Consider the following 19,094-nt stretch of genomic DNA (forward strand, 5'->3'; position numbering starts at 1 on the left):
AGTAATTGATCAGCTCAAAAGGTTTTCAAATGTATGTTGTAAACACTTAATAAATGGTTTTGGTACATCCAAAAAACAAAAAAAATACTTTTATCTCTGTCAGAATTATTATTTTTTATCTTCACCAACATTAGTGTTGCATCTTCCATCTGTTGACTTCCAATGTATTGCTCCTAGAGGCATTAAATTGTGTCTCTCTCTGATGGACAATGTTTCTAGATATCCGAATCACTGCCTTGCAGCGATAGTATAAGACAGAGGAGAGCAGTGAATAAATATTTCAAATACTGACACAAGACCAGGTCTAGTGTACAGAGTCCTGTGTTTTCACTTACAATGAAGATAATTAAACCATTCATTTCAATATGCAATATTATTAGTTACAGAAACATAGTCATCTAATGTGACTCACCCCCTCACACAAACAATAAGCTTTCAAACAGGTTTTTCGCCATTATAAAAGCTGCAATTACATTTTTACTTTGAAATAGAAAGTAAATGTTAGATTTCTTAGATTACATTTATGTTTTCAGTCAAACACACCAAACTCTAAAATCTCTATTGAATAAACACTTTCAGCCTGCTGAAGCACTTCCTAACAATGGGGTATTCAATCACTCTTATTTGGAACGTATTCAGTTCTGCTGAACACCTTATTGAGATTGTATTTCATTTAGCCTTGAAGTGAAAGCACAGCTCAATCAAGGTATTCAGAAGTTATAGATGGATGGGTTTTGTGCTTGTCTGCACACTTGCTGATGAAGTTCAGAAAATGCATGAACGGTAGGGTGACCACCTGTCCCTAATTGGGCGGGACAGTCCCGAAAATGTAAAGATCAAGTCCCAGTCCCAGGCTTAATGCGTCCGGGACAGCATCAGTCCTGAACTCCTAGACACAGTGCAGTGTCTGTTTATATCACATTACAGCACCACCCTGACGCATTATTTTGCAATGCCTTACACTTGCTTTCTCGCCATTTAAAAAAAAAAAAAAAAGTATATTGATTCAGCACCACCATGCTCCCCCACCCCCCTGCTCACTCTTTGGGGGAAACAGTAAAAAAAAGTTTTTAAAAAATAAAATATACCCCAGCATAAGAAATGGCAGGCGTCCTGATTTAGCATTTTGAAAAGGTGGTCACCCTAATGAACGGGAATGTACAATTTTACCATTCAAATGAGGGCTTATGTTAGAAAAGATAGAGGGCGTAATGTCTGAATGGTTTTTACACCTTTTGTTTCCTGGTTTTCCTACTACAACTGTTTACTACAGTACAGTAAATCTCAACCAGTGTTTCGTTTAACCTATTGAGCTTAACCAGAAACCATCTCTCGTCATTTAAACAATAGTTTTACTGTGATTCTTTCAACCTGAAGATCAATAGTGTAAGCTCGTGGATCTTTACTGTATCTTCTCTTTTTAGAAAGTTCCCAAGTTTAAATGACTCTGAGAAGAACGATTTTGATCCCCTCTGCTTTTGATCCCCCCCGGTTAAATAATACAGTCGTTCTCCTACTGTGTGCTCACTGACACAACTAAAACAATTTCCACCTGCAGGAAGACACAGACCTGAGAGAAACCCACGCTCACAACAGCATTAAGTGTGATAGAAATGTTTAGTGCTGGCTGTTTATGTGCACTGACTATGCTTTATTTATTTAATATTTACTTTTAGTGACTGTGAAGTACAAGTATTCCTGCAATTGTCTTTACCAGATAGCAGTAACTCCTCCATTGGCTCTTTATATTTAACTCACCTACTGGAAAGAAAAGCATTCTTTCACAGGTCTATTTCTCACTTAGGGGTAGATGTACCAAGATGGGCCAGTCGCAGCTCAAACATATCGCAAATAAATAGTGGTAGTTGAGTTGTGCAGCAGAGGGTGCCCGAAGGATAACGTGTACACATGCAAGGGTGCAAGAATCAAAATAACATTGTTTTTGTTAAACATAAACGTCATCTGTACAATGCATTCTGTTCAGTCTTCATTTCACTTATTTTAATACTGTTACATATATAAAACATGAAAGGCAGTTTAATCCCATCAGATTCTATAGTGGGGCCCCCACCTTCACCCCCAAATAAAAACTGTATTTCTATCAAAAAGCTTTTCATAATCATACAGTAGCCTCTTTGTTTGTCCAACATTAGGAGGTGTCGGGTTTAAAGAAACATGTACAATACGATCACACACACGTACATTTACAGTGCTCAGTGTATTTTAAATGGATAAATATTTGCGCTGAAATAACACCAATGTGTTTTGGGTAGGCTACACATTACATTATGTAAAAATATAAATCTGTACAGTACGCATATACAGTATACAGTACAGTAGTAAAATAATTGCCTGCAGCTTTTAGTACATCTCATTATAATATTTGAGAACTCTCATTTGCACTCCGCCCCTTTATTGCGAATGTATGCAGAAACGCCCATAATTACACATTCATCTGAGCTTGAATCGCAAACAGAAACTGCTGCCTCAAAGCATTCCCTAAAAAGTCGCAAACAGCATTGTGCTTGTTTAGTACATTTCACCCAAGACTTCCGACTCGTTTGCGACTATTGTGACAGGCACTTTAGTAAACCTATCTCATTGTCCTTTAAAAGCTTACATTATTAAAAATCTTGTCAAGGGAGACGTGTGCTTTTTGTTGTTATCTATTCAATTAAATCAAGAAGAAAAGAAAAACTCTTCAATGTTCATTGAAACTGAAACACATTTAAACCCTGTTAGAGTTTATAAAGGGGATTCTGCTTACCTGAGCATGTACTGCACTGCTGTTGAAAGCATTCTGCAATGCCTGTGTGAGTCCAGTCCTAAGATTCCGTTTAATTGCATCATCGACTCTGTTTCTCCTTAGGTTTAGAGACAAAACTGTGAGGAAAACACACACACACACACACACACACATCAGAAATCAATGAAGTTTCAAATCTGAAGCTAATTAAATACCTTGCATTGCATTCCTGTTGGGGATTCCAGAAAAAAAAAATGTTACCAGTTTAAACCACATTTGGAAAAAATGCAATCCCCTTTTGAATTTGTATTAAGCATCTTGAGCTTTACCAGAAGAACCTGAATATGTAACAATCTTCTATGGGCGGCAGCATCAACAAAGTATATTTTAGTGTTTAACTGAACATCACTGTGATAAACTGCAGCTTTAAACAGACCTAGACTACAGCCACCAGGAAGATCAATTCCCCTGTCCGATTTCACTTAGATAACTGAAGTCACAGGAACAAACCTTCAAATGTGGTTCTGGAGGCAGAATTCACATTGCTTAGGAGCATCATTTCATTTTGTTGTGTGCGGTGTACATAATAATCCCATACAAAATGCCCTTACCTGCAATGCACAAGCTGTTGTTGCAGATTGCGCATTGCATTTCCATCGCTATAATTAAATAACTGATTACTATCAGATTTTGCACTTTAATGCCCCAAATTTCCATTTAATTAAAATAAACATATCATGTATGAGTGGTATTGTTATATGACTGCAATTGTGTCCCTAATTAATGTAAACCTTTATGTACAACCAAGTAGGTTGCTGTTGCAATAAATTAAAAAGAAATGCATCCAACATGACCTCTAGGGTTTATAATGCTTAAATAGTGACTTATTCCCTCTATTTCAAACTGCTGTATATACTGAAAATAATAAAAACAGGGGTATGTAATGGTAACAAGTAGGCAACAATTTACAAAACACAGAAGAGAATGGGAAAATAATCCATACCTGTTTTCACCCAAATTCTTTCAGTAATTTTGCATTCCAGTGGAGGCTTTACTGTGGCAGTACTGGGAGGATGTGTTGTGCTTTGCATAGTGGAAGCAGTGTCCCTAGTTGTTTGCGATGACACAGTAATCATGGAAGTTAAGGCTGCTGTTATTGTAACTGAAGGGGATGAGGAGGTTTCTGTGGTCTCAGGAGCTACGGATGTTCCTGCAGAAGTCACTTCCGTCTCTGTGTCAGTGACTAATTGTGTTGTTGAAATAGGTGGCCTGCCTGTTTGTGTTGTGCTGGCCATAGTGGTTGTTGCTGTATATGGAGGGGTCACATTTGCGACAGTAATGTGTGTCGTGTGTGCTGTACTTGCTGTTGTCTGTTGTGTCTGTGTAGTCTCAACTGTGTCAGATGTTGTGGTGTTGACCGTGACGGTTGTTGAAGTCCCACTTTCCGGAGATGTTCCTGCAGTCGCCACAGTTGTTAATGAGCTGGAAACAGTAGACCCTGAAGTTGAGGCTATATCTCCTGTAGTCATATCCTCTGCAATGAGAGAATGGGTAACAGTTGCAGTTGAAAACACAGTAGAAGGTATTTCTGTTGGTGATGTATGGGAAGGTGTCATGGAGCTGGAAAGTGGAAGCTCACTGGAATGCGTTTGGAATGTTGAAAACTCAGACGAAGCAGAAGGTGAAGACAACATGGAGGTGGTTCTTTCAGTAGGGCTGGTCGTTTCTGAAGTTGCTGTCTCTGTACTTTCAGAAGGCGGTATCAGGCTAGAAAACCGTGTTAACAATGTGATGGGTGATTCTGTTGATGAAGAAGCTGAAATATGTTTGGCTGTAGAAGAAAAGTAAATTGTGGTCTGGTCATGTCTAGTCTCTTTTGGGTTCACTTCTATTGTTGTCATAGAAGCTGTGGACCCTACAGATGCAAAAGTGGAAGAGGAATTTGCCGCCACTGAGGAAGTTGGCTGTATATTTGTTGTTTGGTTTTCTGTGGGTATTATTGTTGTAACTCCTTCTGGGGTGGTAACTGGTGAAACAGTTGATGAGAACTCACTTTCAGAAGATGTGTCTTCTGTCACAAGTGCTGTAAATGTTCTGGAAACTGTGATATCTGGAGCTGATGATGAGTTAACCATTGCTGTTGCATCTGTAATGGCAGAAGTGGTAAGATTTGCAGTTGGGGATGTATTAGCAGATGTGATGGTGCTAGAAAGCAGAGGCTCTGTGGAATATGTATGGAATGTGGAAACCTCTGTAGAAACTTCAGCTTTGGTGGTAGATGCTTCAGTACTGCTTGAGAGCCAGTCTGTAGTGGCCAATATAGCTGACCCATTTACAGACTCTGTACCTGTATATGGCTCTGATGTTGGCGTCATTGAAGAATTTGTTGGTGATGTAGGTTCCATAGAAAGTCTAGTACCTGAAGATCCTGGCGAGCCAGGTGTAGTGTTAGTAGAAACCGAAGCTGAAACAGTAGAAGTTATTTTTGTTGGTGACGTGTGAGAAGATGTCACTGGCTCTGTGAAGTATGTGTGGAATGTGGAGACCTCTGTAGAAACTTCAGGTTTGGTGGTAGACACTTCAACACTACTGTTTGTCAGCCTGCCTGTAGTGCTTGATGAAAATGCAGTGGCTAATGTAGTTGACCCAGTTGCAGACTCTGTAGCAGTATATGTTTCTGATGTTGGCTCCATTGATAAAGTCCCTGGTGATGTAAGCGAACCAGATGTAGTATTAGCAGAAACAGACAAGGAAACAGTAGAACCTAGTTCTGTTTGTAGTGTATTGGCCAGTGTAGATGACCAATTAGTGGGCTCTGTAAGAGACCCTGTAGATGTTGGTTCCACTGATGAATGAACTGATGTAAAGTCTGAAGACCCAGAACTTGTATAGGTAGTAATGAAAGACGGAACAGTGGTCTGTGCTCCAGTAATTATTCTGGTTCCATTATCAGTTAGAAGAGGTCCGCGTGTGGTATCTTTTGTATTTAATGGCAGGGTAGATGCCATTGTGTGAAAAGCACTTGTAAATGATGATACTTCTGTAACAGTACTTGTTTTATCTGCCACTGTAGTTGGCAATGGGTAAGATGAACCATTGATGGAATATGTGGAATACAAAACAGTGGTAACCTCACTGGTAGATGCATTAACATTCCCCTGTGAGATACTACCTGAAGTAGAATCTGTCATGGATACTGAAGTTGATGACACTACACCATCAGACCTTGATGGTGTTTGCTGAGAATCAGAAACAGTACTTGTTTCATCACCCATAATAAATCCCTCAGATGTAAAAATAGATGAAAGTATAAATGAGGAACTAAAGAAGCTGGTGGTTCTATCGCTTGCATCTTTTGTTGTTGGACTTGCTGTTGCTGGTGTTGCAAAGGAAACGTTGACTGAAGTTGAAGACAATACTGAAGCAGCCCCTCCAGTCTTTGTTGTCATTTCTGACATCACTGTTTCTGCACTACTGTCATTAGACATTGTCATGCTGAGTGAAAACGGAGTTAACAAAGAGGTGGGAGCGGTTGATTCAGATGAAACAGTAGCCACAGTAATGTTACTGGCTGTAGATCTAAAATAAACGGTGGTCTGGTCAGAGGTTGTCTGACTTTGGTTCACTTCTGATGTTGTCATGGAAGCTGTGGGCAGCACAGAAATTGCTCCAGTGGAAGCTGAACTTGCCACTGGTGAGGACAAAGTAGACAGAGTGTTTGCTGAAGGTATTATTAGATTTTCAGTGGGACTTGTCGGAGTTGAAAGTTCTCGTATGGTTGATGTAACTATTGGAACACTGGTCTGTCTTTCAGTCAATGTGTCTTCAGTCACTCTGATTGTAAACAAGCTGAAAATTGTGGATTCTGGATTTGACAGTAATTTGGTCATATTTTCCGTTGAAAAAACAGGAGACGCTAGCTCTGTTGGTGATGTATGGACAGGTGTCATGGTACTAAAAAGTGGAGGCTCTGTGGTATGTATCTTGAAGGTAGTTACCTCAGTTGTATCTTCTGGCTTGTTGGTTGACAATGTAAATGCTGTTTCACTGACAGAAACAAAAGAAGAAACAGCTGACTGTATTGTACTTACTATGCTTGGCCCGTTTTTGGTTGGAAGGTGTCCACTTGTAATATCTTCTGTACTTGATGGCACTATGGGAAAGGCACTTGTTAATGATGTTGTCTTATCTTTAACTGTAGTTGGTGATGGAAAAGAACCATTGATTGATACTGTTAGACCAGTTGAAGAAGTCACACTATTGGACAAAGAGGTACTTGTTTCATTGACAGTAAGAAAACCTGCTGAAGTGGAAGGTGGCGAGTTTGTTGAGACAGCTGGTTTTGTGCTGTGAAAGAGAGTGGATTGTGTAGACATTTGATTCGATACCTCGTTTGTAGTCTGACTTACTGTGGTTGCAGCCGTTGCAGAGGATACTGAATCTGAAGATAACGAGGAGCTTGTCCCTTCAGTAATAAAAGTTGTTATTCTTGAAGAAATGCTGGGAGACCTTGTTGTTACTGAAGCTGGAGTGGGATGTTTTGTTCTCACAGAGGGTGACACTGATAAAACAGTAGTCTTGCTATCAGTAGTGGAAACATCACTGGTTGTCTGGTTAGTTTCATTCTGGCTCACTTTTGATGTTGTCATCACAACTGGGGACCCTGTGGAAGTGAACATTGTAGGTTGTGATGTCTCAGCTGAAGAATAATCACTAGAAGAACTCAAAATGTATTCTGTGGTAACAGATGGTATCACTGATGTTGTGTGTGTCACAGGTACGTCCTTATTCATTGTTTGGACAGTTGTCATGAAGGAAGAGGTTGATGTGATTGTTTCTTCTGTATGTATTTTTGCTTCTGTACCCTGAGAAGGCTCATTTGGCATGGTGATCCCATTGCTGGTAGAATATACACTATCTGATAGAGTAATCCACTTTGTTGTACCACTATCTGGTCCATGTGAGGCTGGTGTTTCTGCTGTGAAAGGTACTTCAGTGGGATTTACAGCTGACTGGGTTAGGGGAATGGTGTCTGCTGATGTCTGGGTAAGATGAAGTAATGTAGTTGTCAATGAAGAGGATGATGGTGATGAGGCAGATGTGGGTTCTTTTGAAATGGAAGATGTCTCTGTAGATATTGACAGGGATGGCATTGTTGAAGCAGTGTATAGTACTGACTGGGTTTGGGATAATGTTGAATGCATGGCACTTGTTGTCAAACCTGAGCTAGAAGTAGAGGCGCTGGTCACTGCAGTTGCATCTTTTGAAGTTAAAGATGGTGATTCTTCAGTTGACACCTCTGAAGGCCACCTTGTCATTTGGCTTCCATTGTTTGGAGTGATGGGGGATGTTGGAGATTGCACTGCAGTTGTCTTATGCATTGCAGTTTTTAAGCTAGTTAACAGAGTAAGTATTGATTGGAATGCAGGACTGTCACTTGTTAGGGTCTCTATTGTGCTTTCGGATGACCCAGATGGTTCTGGGTTAACTGCTGATAGTGACTCTTCTTCCGCTTGTAGCAATGTTGCTAACAAATGGGAAGGTCCTTCTGTTGCAACTGGATCCTGTGAGAGTGCTGCAAAAGCTGATGTTTCATAATTCCCTTGATCTGTAAAACAAATCAGGACTTATTATTTAATGTTAATAAACATTTGACTCATTCTTATTAGAATAATATGAATTTCAAAAATTGTGAGTTTGTCATCTCATTAATCATGTTTTTACGTAACACCTTTTTTTCTAAAGTTGAAAGCAACTTGCTAATTTTTTTTTTTTTTAGGTTATTAGGCAATTATGTATTTAAAAGAATGGCAATTAACATGACTCTAAGGAAATAAATTATAGTGTCGGAAGACCTTTCAATTTTCCTTAACAACAGAAAATATCATTTCATCATAATCGTGAACAATGCCCTAATGAAAAATATTGAATTCCATTTAGACTGCAGGCAGTATATTACAAAGGAGGAAGGATTAATCAAGCTGTTTTATTCTAATTCCAAGTCATTATTTTGACCATGGATACAAGGATACACTCTAAACAGGCTTACTAAAATACAGAAAGACATACTAAGATGACTGACACCTGGAAGAATATTCTAACAGTGCCTATTCAAATGTCTAACATTAAAAAAAAAATGTAATAATTTGCTTTAGCAGATGAAGCTGATCTTGTCTGAAGTATTTGCACACTGTGCAGGCAGTAATCTGCTGGCATTCCTGTCCTTCACCATTTTAATTCAGAACACGTAGTAAACTAATATGAACACATCCATCTGGAGATAGTACATCAACTATATAGATCTGCAAACCTGTCACACACTGTACTCCAAAGCCAGGGTATGTTTTCTTTCAAAGTTCCATCAGTGTACCACTTACCTAATCTAATACAAGCATGTGTTAATCGCGTAAAGCTGCCTCTTTTCAAGGCCTTTGCAACAACAACAAAATAATCCATTATTTTTGTGCTGTGCCTATATGTACGCTATAGTAAAATATGTCTAAATACATAAATAAAATGGATTTTGTCCTACTATTGCTGAAACACCCATAGATACATTACTGTACTGTTTATAAGTGTATGTTTGTGAAGCACTGTATGTATGAACCGCATCTAGTATGGATATTGAGTACTGGTACGGACTTCTTTAGAAATGTAAATGTATTTGGATACTCTTTCGTTTTTAATTAGATGGAAAACAAAGGTATAATTGTAACCATATTAAAGTAAAAAAGAAGTAAAATAAACCCATCAAAATGCCTATTAAAATTGTATTCATTGATGTCACTTTCACCAACAAGTAAATTTCAAGCAGTGTTAAAATGTTCAAATATTTGTCCCAGCACTGTGTATGTTATGTACATGTAAATAACTAAAAACCAAAGATTGTGTTAAGGATTGCTGTAAATGTTTCATTTTCTTTTCCTTTTTTTTATTATTATAGTAGATTATACATACTGTACCTACAATGGACAAAAAAAAAATCATTAGAATTGATCCAGCTGGCTTCCTGCACTACTATTCTGCTTGATTGTATTGTCAGTATCAGCCAACACCAAATGAAACGTAGCCTGAATCCCCATGGATAGCCGCCTGCTCTGGTTGAATGAACATATGGGATGCTCCTTCTAGAAATGCCAGAAGCTTTGGTATGGTGAAGGCAAGCTGGGAGGATAAGGATATGCTATTAAAGGAGGTGAGAAGAATCAGCCATTTGGGTCTTGCAGGTGGCCAGCTAGAAGGGTACCACCAACCAATATAAGCCTTTGAAGGATCAAGGTGCATTTCCTGCATACCATGATCCCCCACCTTGCTAAAGCCGTTGACTTCCTGCCCCTCAACAGAGTCCGTCTGTTCCACTAGTTTAAAATGCTCCACCTGATACCTGATCACTAGAGCAGCTATTTCCTATTAATGAAAGGAAACCTAATGTGCAATTACCAGATTGGGTAAGAACAAAATTCAAGACCATGGTATGCTTAATGCCTTGGACAGGGGTAGCTGTGCTGTAGTTTGTCGCCATTTCTATTACTTACAGAACTATGGCTTGCCTAAGCATTCAGAAATATTGAAAAACCAACTTAAAAAAGATTATCGTTTGTGAAAGTATACATGAACTGTTAAATGTTTTGAGTAATGTCTTCGTCAGTATAGTAATCAAAGTCCTCAAAATATCTGCCAGCCTCTAAATTGTTGTCTGCATGGAAGTCTTTAGGTAAAAGTAAAACTCCCGTCACAGATCTTGTGTTTTTAGGTGTTCTGCAACGATTACAACTTTTTTTTTTTTTTCAGTAAACTCCTTCTTTTCCACAAGATTAATCGGAAACTGGATGAAGAAATTTAAGCACCATGGAAGTGGATTACACAGTGGATTAATTTACAAATCTTTTTCTGTTGGGTTACTATCTGTATACCACTGTACCCGCTCTCTAAACCCTTGTAATGAAGAGCAAGAAGGGTTTGATAAACTCTATCAACATGGCAGACCTGCACAGAGGTCAAGGAATAATAAGCACTCAAAACCGCAGACTACCAGTACTCTAATAATACAGGAAAGATAACTCCATGCAAACCATCAAACTAGTAAACCAATCTAACATATTACTGTAATTTATATCCATTTCCATTTAATTTTTTTTCAATAATTATTCCATCCAGGGTAGTCTTTCTTTAAGTTTGACAACCAACAGACTGTTGTACCCCATGCATACAAATTAGTAAAACCAGTACTAAAAAGAAATAGTTTTCCAGCACGGATCATGCTCTAATGACGACAACACCGGCCATCATGTTCTCTCCATCTCATCACAACAGGCACTGACAGGCTGTTCAATCACTGCTGGATACACAGGATTTGGCATCTTCTTGACATTGCTCAAATGCCAATACTCACAAGAGCAGCTATAAACAAACATGACATTGAAAAACAGCAGAATGCTAACTGAAGAAAGGAATAATGCGATACTGTGAGATTACAGTCAGCTACCACAAAAAAGCTAAAAATAGTGTTTAATGTTAAGTGCACACACAAATCTTCACTTCTGTTTCTGGAAAACAAAATCCTTTGAACTGATTAACCGGGAAACAAAAAAAAAAAAAAAAAAAAAGGATTTGGGTTGACAGCTACACCTCCGTGTAGTGCTGAATGAACAGCTGCTGCTTAAACCTGTTTGTTTTGAATTGAATCACGATGCTGTATATAGTAGGCCAGGGATCAAAAGGCACATTTTTGCTAGTGAGCTTCCACAGCCGATAGCACTGGAGAATCCTTTTACTCAATACAAAATCGATTTGAATTACTGTATTTAGGAATGCGTCTAGCTTTCTACTGCCACTTATGACAAGAGCCGTTTGAACTTAACTCTGGATCTTTGGGACCACAACAGTTAACGGTTTTTGTTTACATATTTGCTTTGATTCTACATCATTTGATATACAATGAAAGCACTCTTGTGCCCTACTCACACTATTTATAAAATCAATATGTGTTGAAAACAACAATGAAATGTTTAATGAAGAGTCAGCAACTATTTTTTTTTTTTTTTAACTGTAGGCCTATGCATGACAGATTGCATTTGTCAAGTTTTCATGTAACTGCTAATTTGACAACAGTTAAAAATAACCATGAGACAAAAAACCAAAAGAAAAAAAAACTGTTGCACCAGAACCTCGTTGGTGAATTCTCAGCATGCTGCAGGAATGCTGTGAGCGTTACAACGTTATTCAGAAATCTTTTTATTTATTGATTTATTTTTAAATAACATCAATATCCAATTAAAATCCAGGCTTGGATGAAGCACAAAGGGACCAGCCTTTGGAGGCTATTGTGTTCCTGCTTGACATGTAAACCCAACGTAATAAAAGTCAGCTGCATACTGATTGCTCTTAATTCATGGCCTAGTTTTGACTTCTCCACTTCATCTGGCATGAGAGATTCAAACCCAAAAACAACATAATGGCACTGCAGACAAATTTCATTGAAACCAATTAAACACTGCATGAAGGAGCTAATATGTGAAGACTCGAGTGGAGGCTGGGGAAATGGTCTTTTACACTTAGTAATGCAACCTCATCTGCAGAGTAATATCTATGTTTACAGGAAGCTGAGCAATGCAAGTGTAATTGCTGCTAAGCTTGTGAGAATACTGCTAACCCTGTTGCTACAGAGGATACTAAACAAGCTAGCATTGGGTACTGTATAGGGATCAGTAGAGACAACCTGTCAAGAAGCAAGAAGGTTTCTACCCTTACAATGAACCAGACTGACAAACATGACTGGAGCATGTTTTCCCTTTGTTTTTATTCTCAATGATCATAACAAAGGCCTTCTGAGACCCAGACTCAGGTACTCCCACATATGTGCTGAAGCTAATATACTATTTGATTTAATCTATTGCCATCACTAAAGCCTCGGCACTTTGGAGCAAATGGCATTTAAAAAAAAAAACAAACAAACAGTGCAAGCAACAGAAAAATCAAATAAACTGGTATTGAAAAGTGTTTTGTAAGTAGTTTTGTAACTCGTATGGTTTATGTTTTTCTGGATCAAGACAATTACTGTAAATACATTTGTCACCTACATGGAGAGCAAACTCCAGTGTTACTATGACTTTGTAATGAGAAAGTCATTGCATAACAAGCCATCCTTCATCCCTAACACCATGTCTTTATCTTATATTGGATCGATTGACTAATGTATGAATTAAAGGTGAATGTTAGAACAATAATTCAATATTTAAACTGTGGAGAAGTTACCTGAAGTATTGAACAGCTGAACATTTTTGTTTGAGGTGTATTAAGTATAAGACTCAGTTGAATAGTTTATTTTAGTTTTTTGGGGTTTTGTTTTCAGCTAGAGATTTAAAATGTACTGAAGAAACAGCAGATGACAGAATAAATGACATATACAATTCCCTGATACACTGTACTTACAGTAATAATTATTAAGCAACTTGGTTCTGTTAGTACCTTTGATGTGTGTTATTTAGCCAAGACATAGCAAATGAATGTCTCGAAAGCATGCAGCACAATCAACACAGCATTACACTTGAATACGCTTTACACCTTTTAAACATACACGCTCATTAAAGACCTTCAATTCTGCTGGAGCTAGAAAGAATAGACATGTTTGACATTCCTCCCATTCAAATTCACACATGCTGCAACCTTGGTATTTGTAAAACTGTCTGTACCAGTCGGTAAAGGGAAAACCACCTTATAGAATCTTTCAACTAGAATGACCTTAAAATGCTTCTCTCTGATTTCTGTCTTTAAGCCCTCATGGTATTGTGAATAGATACATAGTTCTGCCTGGAATCCTCTTCACTGCCTTTATGACCCTGACAAAGACAAACAAAAGCAGTAGCGAAGACGCTGGTTGTTACCAAACAAGCACAATTAATATCTCAGAATCTGATCATAAAGCGATTACTGAGTATTACCTCCAGTCAGAGAAATGATCATAAACAAGTAATGTTAGCCTATGTGCAATCTACTTCGTGCCAATAAATTCAGCCCATTGCTTTATGCAGGGAGAAATAAATTAATTGCAGCACAGATAAATCTCTAAGGACAGGATCATTAGCTGCCTGAAATTATTACAACAGCTTTCAGCAGGAGGCCTCAAGGTCATAACCAAATGCTGTTCAATATGTCAGTGCAGCAGCTTGGCTCCCCTGGGGTTCTGCGGAGACCTGACCCTGATGTACAGTGGAGTAATGCCCCCATCTAACCCAGCACCACATCTTAACGAGGTATTCAAATCTCATTTGCTACTGTGATATAACCCCCTGCCTGCAGGACAAGGGCCTGCTTGCAGTTTAGATTTGTTTTCTCCTGTGCAAAATCCCAGATTTAATATTTAGTAAAACCATTGCATGAACAGAAATGTTTCATCCACAGCTAGTGCATATCCTCATGAAAATAAGAAAATAGATTGGCTTGAGCAGGTGGTGTAATAACTATTCAAAACAACAAATCAATGCTCATTATGGCACCTGAAGCTCTACAATAATTTTGCAATAATGCTGTCATGCAATAATTTATATAATTTTATTTTTAAGGATTGTTTAAACTTCTTTAGACCTACAACTGTATTTAAAACCTTTAAAAATTGAATACAGGAGAAAACAGATTTTTTTTTCACATCATACTGCAATACAATTAAAAATATTTTAGTCTGATTTTAAGAAAGTCTTCATTTTTTGGCTCAAATCAAGTTACAAATACAGTACAGTTTCCACACTGCACTCCCTTCTGCTTCCATTCAAATCTAGATTTGTCTGAATGCTGAAGCACTTTAGACAGGGCTGAGGCTTCATTGCAAGTGGATAAGGTTACAGTATGCATCCCAATGGAGTTTTAACTCTTACGCTCAGTCAACCAGAAGAAAACCTTTCAGGGATGCAGTGGAAACAGTTTATCAGTGATTTTAAGTTAACACACGGAGGCAAGAAGCATTCTGTATTAGTTAACTAACTGTACGTCAGTCCTTCGAATTCAAGTTTTTGACAGCGAATGCACATTTGTAAAAGGGAAACGTATTGGGTTTCAAATACCAGTATAACATTTAGTGATTTTACAGGTTTTGCTGTGAAGGAGGGACCACTCAGATATTCCTGCAGGACCCACAGCAGTACACAGTGTTTACATATGCAGCACACGTTTGTAAGATGACATGCAAGTTAGAAAAAAAAATGAAAGCCTTCAGTAATTTAAGAAACATAACAACACACCACTGGACACACATGATCCAGTAGGACGTACAATAGAAGGACCTGCAGATCCTATCTAAATATTATTTAGGATTGCATGGGTCTGAGTGTAACGTGAATTGCTTCTCCGCTTTTAAAGCTACACACAATCTAGTAAGATTTATTAGGATGTTTAAACTGCTGATGGTTTATCATTAGTACTGTACACTGTTTTACAATTAAGTGTTCATAATTCAACTGGACATAAGGTGATTGATAAAGAAGACAAAGCAGCACTTCATATGTATGCTTTGTACACTGTGTAAAGGATATACACTACCTAGCATTTGGACAAACATGGTTATATTTGTTGTAGGACTGGGCAGTAGACTTTGGATGTCATCATTTTTCTTTAGCTTTGTTTTGTAACAGGCTACAGTGTAAAAGGAACAGAAACGACCCAACTCTCTTGTTCAATTAATTTATGAATGCTTTTTGCTGCAGCGCATTTACAAAACAGACAGAAATCCATGTTGTTAACAATTATATAAAACATGTACAGTTAATGAGATAATATGCTGATGCTATGCTGCACTCTCAGTTCCATCTTGCTACAATGCACTTCAAACTTCGATGTCAAAATCATTAAACTACATCAATAAATCCAATAATATCCACGCTTCTCAGCTGTAACAATTCTATCAAACATTTTCTTAGACATTTTCTAATTTTGCCTGTGGCTGTCCTGTATAAAGGAAAACAAACAGGTCAGGTTCAGTTTTTGCAATCTGTTTTATGATATGTTCTCTGGTGTTCAACACTGCTCAACCTCTTGCTAATGTGTTCCCATTGAAGTCATGAGTCAGAGCCTAGTAATACTGAAGGTGGCCCCAGGAGACCATATGTTTCTATTAACAATTGTAATTGTTAATTTAAACCACAATTTAGGGGTTTGATGTACATGACTTGTCAAAGACTATTTGAGAGATTTGCCATTCGGAAGTTATTAATATTGACAGATATTTTGTAGAAAGGTAGTAATGCTATAGTTCTATGTGGTCTTTAAAACAAGAACAAGGGTTATCAGAAAGAATTGTGTATAAGGGAAACCAAGCTGACAGTACAATAAGCGTTGTAAATTGTAAAACTGCTGTTACAATTTGAGAGATCTTGTATTCATGAACCTTGCAGATATTTCGTGATTTAACACACTGAAAACAAATGAGGGGAATGTCTCCTTTTACCATCTAATTTCAGATAACACGAAACCAAACAAGCACAGATGGGTTTGAGAAGTGCAATGAAAGAGTTGCCTTAATCGCAACACATGAAGGCTTCATTGGCAGTGAACTTTGTGTGCCTGTGATAAACTGTTGCAATTACAACACAAGAATATAGAGAACTGACTGCAGGAATGAATCACACATGAGAGGTGAATAACTGATCTTTATGGAATTGACACTTCCATGATTATAAATGTTGATTAATAGTTCATGTTAACTCTTTCATGACTCCAGGTACAGTAACTACAGGAAAATAACCCTAAGATTACAAATTAGTGTCTTACTGAAAACTAGAAAAGAAAAGAAAATAGGAATATACACATGTAAAAAAGTAATTGCTGAAATAAAAAAAATGACCTGCCAAACAAAAAGCCCAAGATGGCATCAGTCAAAGAGTAATCGCTCAATACAATCTCAAAGACATCAATACAATCTCAGAGACACCAATACAATCTCAGAGACACCAATACAATCTCAGAGACATCAATACAATCTCAAATACATTAATCTTGATAGTGAGAAGAACTAAAACTCAAGGATGGTTTCCTGGCATCCGCACTGGAGAGGAGGTCAAAGTCAAAGTTTGTAATACCTTCCAGTAGCCTCTACAGTGACCCAACAACACACCACCCATCAATCAGAGAGATTGCTTGTTGGACTGCTCCCCTTTTCTTGAAACCCCTCTTGCATCGGTTGTTGTGTTTGTTTGTTTGCCTCTGCCATTCTGCTCCTGGGCTGCTGACTCTCCTTATAGCAATTGGCTTTCACTGCACTGCTGCAGACATTATTTTGCACCCTACTGTCCAGTAGTTAACTGTATCATGAAAGCAGGGTCATTAAACAAGTGTCCCGTTGTGAACTAGATTTACACAGTAGCTATGGTTTTGTTCCTTTGTACCAGAGGAAAGTCAGTCTCTATTTTTTGCAAGAAAAAAAAGAACTCAGGGCTATAGATCTGATTCTACTTAAACCACAGATGCCAGCTTTTTTAAAAACAATTACATTGTTTTTCACCTTGTTGAAAAAACTTTACAACGGTGCAAACAGAAAAAAAAACGTTAGAACAAGCAGTCATGGACAAATCAGACTAGGTTAATGCAAGAAAGGCAGAGCATTGACCAGATTCTTATCCTGAGGTACATCAGAGGAAACTTTAGAATGAATGTGCTTGTGAAGGAGCTGTGGATTCCATTTAGAACAAGGTAATGGGGTAATTATTGAAATATAGACAGACAGAAGAGATTAACTATAGTAAACCTGAAACAGAGCAAGCATGGTTGGATCTGTTAAAGGGGAGGTTCAGATTACCTATAGCTATCACAGTTATTAAATAAAAAATAAAAGCACACGACACAGGTTTGTAAATGCTTCCATAACATAGATAAAATATGCCTCACATGCAAACTGTGACATATCTTCACAGCATCATTTATTCCAGTCTTTAATTAAAAATATTATAATGTTATAAAATGTGAGGGTCCTTCAGGGCCATTGAATTGTGAGTTGTGCAAACAGGAAGATATTCTGTACAATGAAAGAGAATCGGCACTTTTCCATGGGTAGCAATGCGCTACAGAATACATTATTATATACATTTTTATTTTGTAGAAAATATTTTCTCTTTTTTCTTGCCATCCATAAAGTTGACTTCCATTTTACATCACCATTCAGACCGGCAAATATTTAACACTTCCCAAACACAATCCAACCTACAAATGAACGGCACTAACTGATCACAAACTTTCCTCTTCCGTTAAGCAACAAATGAGTAGTGAATGCAGCTGTGACATTACTCATGAGAGATTCAAGACTGTAAATAAAAAAACAATACAAACAAAACATTAGCAAATTAGTACTTAATGCAGCTTTACCAAGCATAACCAGTGAGTTTCAGCTTAACCCTTCATATAGCTTGTATATTTCCAGTAATTACTGCAAATATAATATAACAGGTTCTGCTAGCACACGAGTTCATCTCTAACAGAAAATGTATTGTGATGGTCCTTGTAAGGTAAGTAAGACCTGAAACAGTGTGAATTGCTGTGTGCATTGCATGTGTTTTGTATGCAAGGCAAAAACAGGCCAGTCAATACTAACTACGCAAAGAGATTGTTGGTTTTAAAGGACTTTTGTCTGAAGAGGGACAGCAGAGGTGACCCTGAAGAACAGAATCAAAGCAGTGGCGAGAAACGACCGAGGAGACTAGGAAGCAGGCTGCAGTGTGGGACAACAGATGACAGTTGATCCTCAAGCTATTCAGATAGGAGTGACAAGATGTTGAATATAAACTAAATGAAATACATACAGTAACAGTCATACGGTTCAGCTTTTTTCACATCCCTAGTTAGGACATTTACTGGAACAAAAACACTGCATGATAATCATGCATCTGCCCTACTTTGATAAAACCCCTACGCCCTACATCTTACTGAGCTACGCTGTGTACTGTAGCCTGTTCAGGCAGCAACTCCCTTTGGTTTTACTGTCCAGCTGCTGAAGCTTCCATCTTCAGTTCATCAATAAAAAACAAAAAACAACAAAATATATACAGAGAGAGAGCAGAGAGAGAGAGAGAGAGAGAGAGAGAGAGAGAGAGAGAGAGAGAGAGAGAGAGAGAGAGAGACTCTCTTTCCTGTCTCTCTATAGAGATGGAGAGTGAGGGACCAGAGGAGAAGAGAGCACATAGGGGAGAGAGAGAGAGAGAGAGAGAAAGGACAGAGAGAGAGCAGAGAGAGAGAGAGAGAGAGAGAGAGAGAGAGAGACACAGAGCGAGAGATGAAGACTCTCTCTCTCCTCAGAGCAGGAGAGGAGAGAGGATGGGGAGCCAGAGACCGAGATAGAGAGAGAGAGACAGGAGAGGAGAGAGGAAGCGGT

General features: G+C 38.2%; 1 protein-coding gene across 9 annotated transcripts in view; it reads right to left on the reverse strand.

The window, feature by feature from the left end:
• LOC121330414 (UPF0606 protein KIAA1549L-like) overlaps positions 1-19,094 on the reverse strand; it is a 54,747-nt gene that overhangs the window by 23,458 nt on the left and 12,195 nt on the right. For 7 of the 9 annotated variants that reach the window (XM_041276926.1, XM_041276925.1, XM_041276923.1 and 4 more), the window contains exons 1-3: positions 4,386-6,050; positions 3,750-4,280; positions 2,768-2,883 (exon numbers count right to left, since the gene is read on the reverse strand). In XM_041276926.1, coding sequence (XP_041132860.1) covers positions 2,768-2,883; positions 3,750-4,280; positions 4,386-6,021 — 2,283 coding nt within the window. In that variant the 5' untranslated portion in view covers positions 6,022-6,050. Of the gene's footprint in view, positions 1-2,767; positions 2,884-3,749; positions 4,281-4,385; positions 6,052-7,967; positions 8,355-19,094 lie in introns of those variants that run through there. The other 2 variants (XM_041276920.1, XM_041276927.1) reach the window with 2 other exon arrangements.

The sequence above is a fragment of the Polyodon spathula genome, chromosome 17 (genome assembly GCF_017654505.1).
Source record: "Polyodon spathula isolate WHYD16114869_AA chromosome 17, ASM1765450v1, whole genome shotgun sequence".
NCBI classification, from domain to species: Eukaryota; Metazoa; Chordata; class Actinopteri; order Acipenseriformes; family Polyodontidae; genus Polyodon; species Polyodon spathula.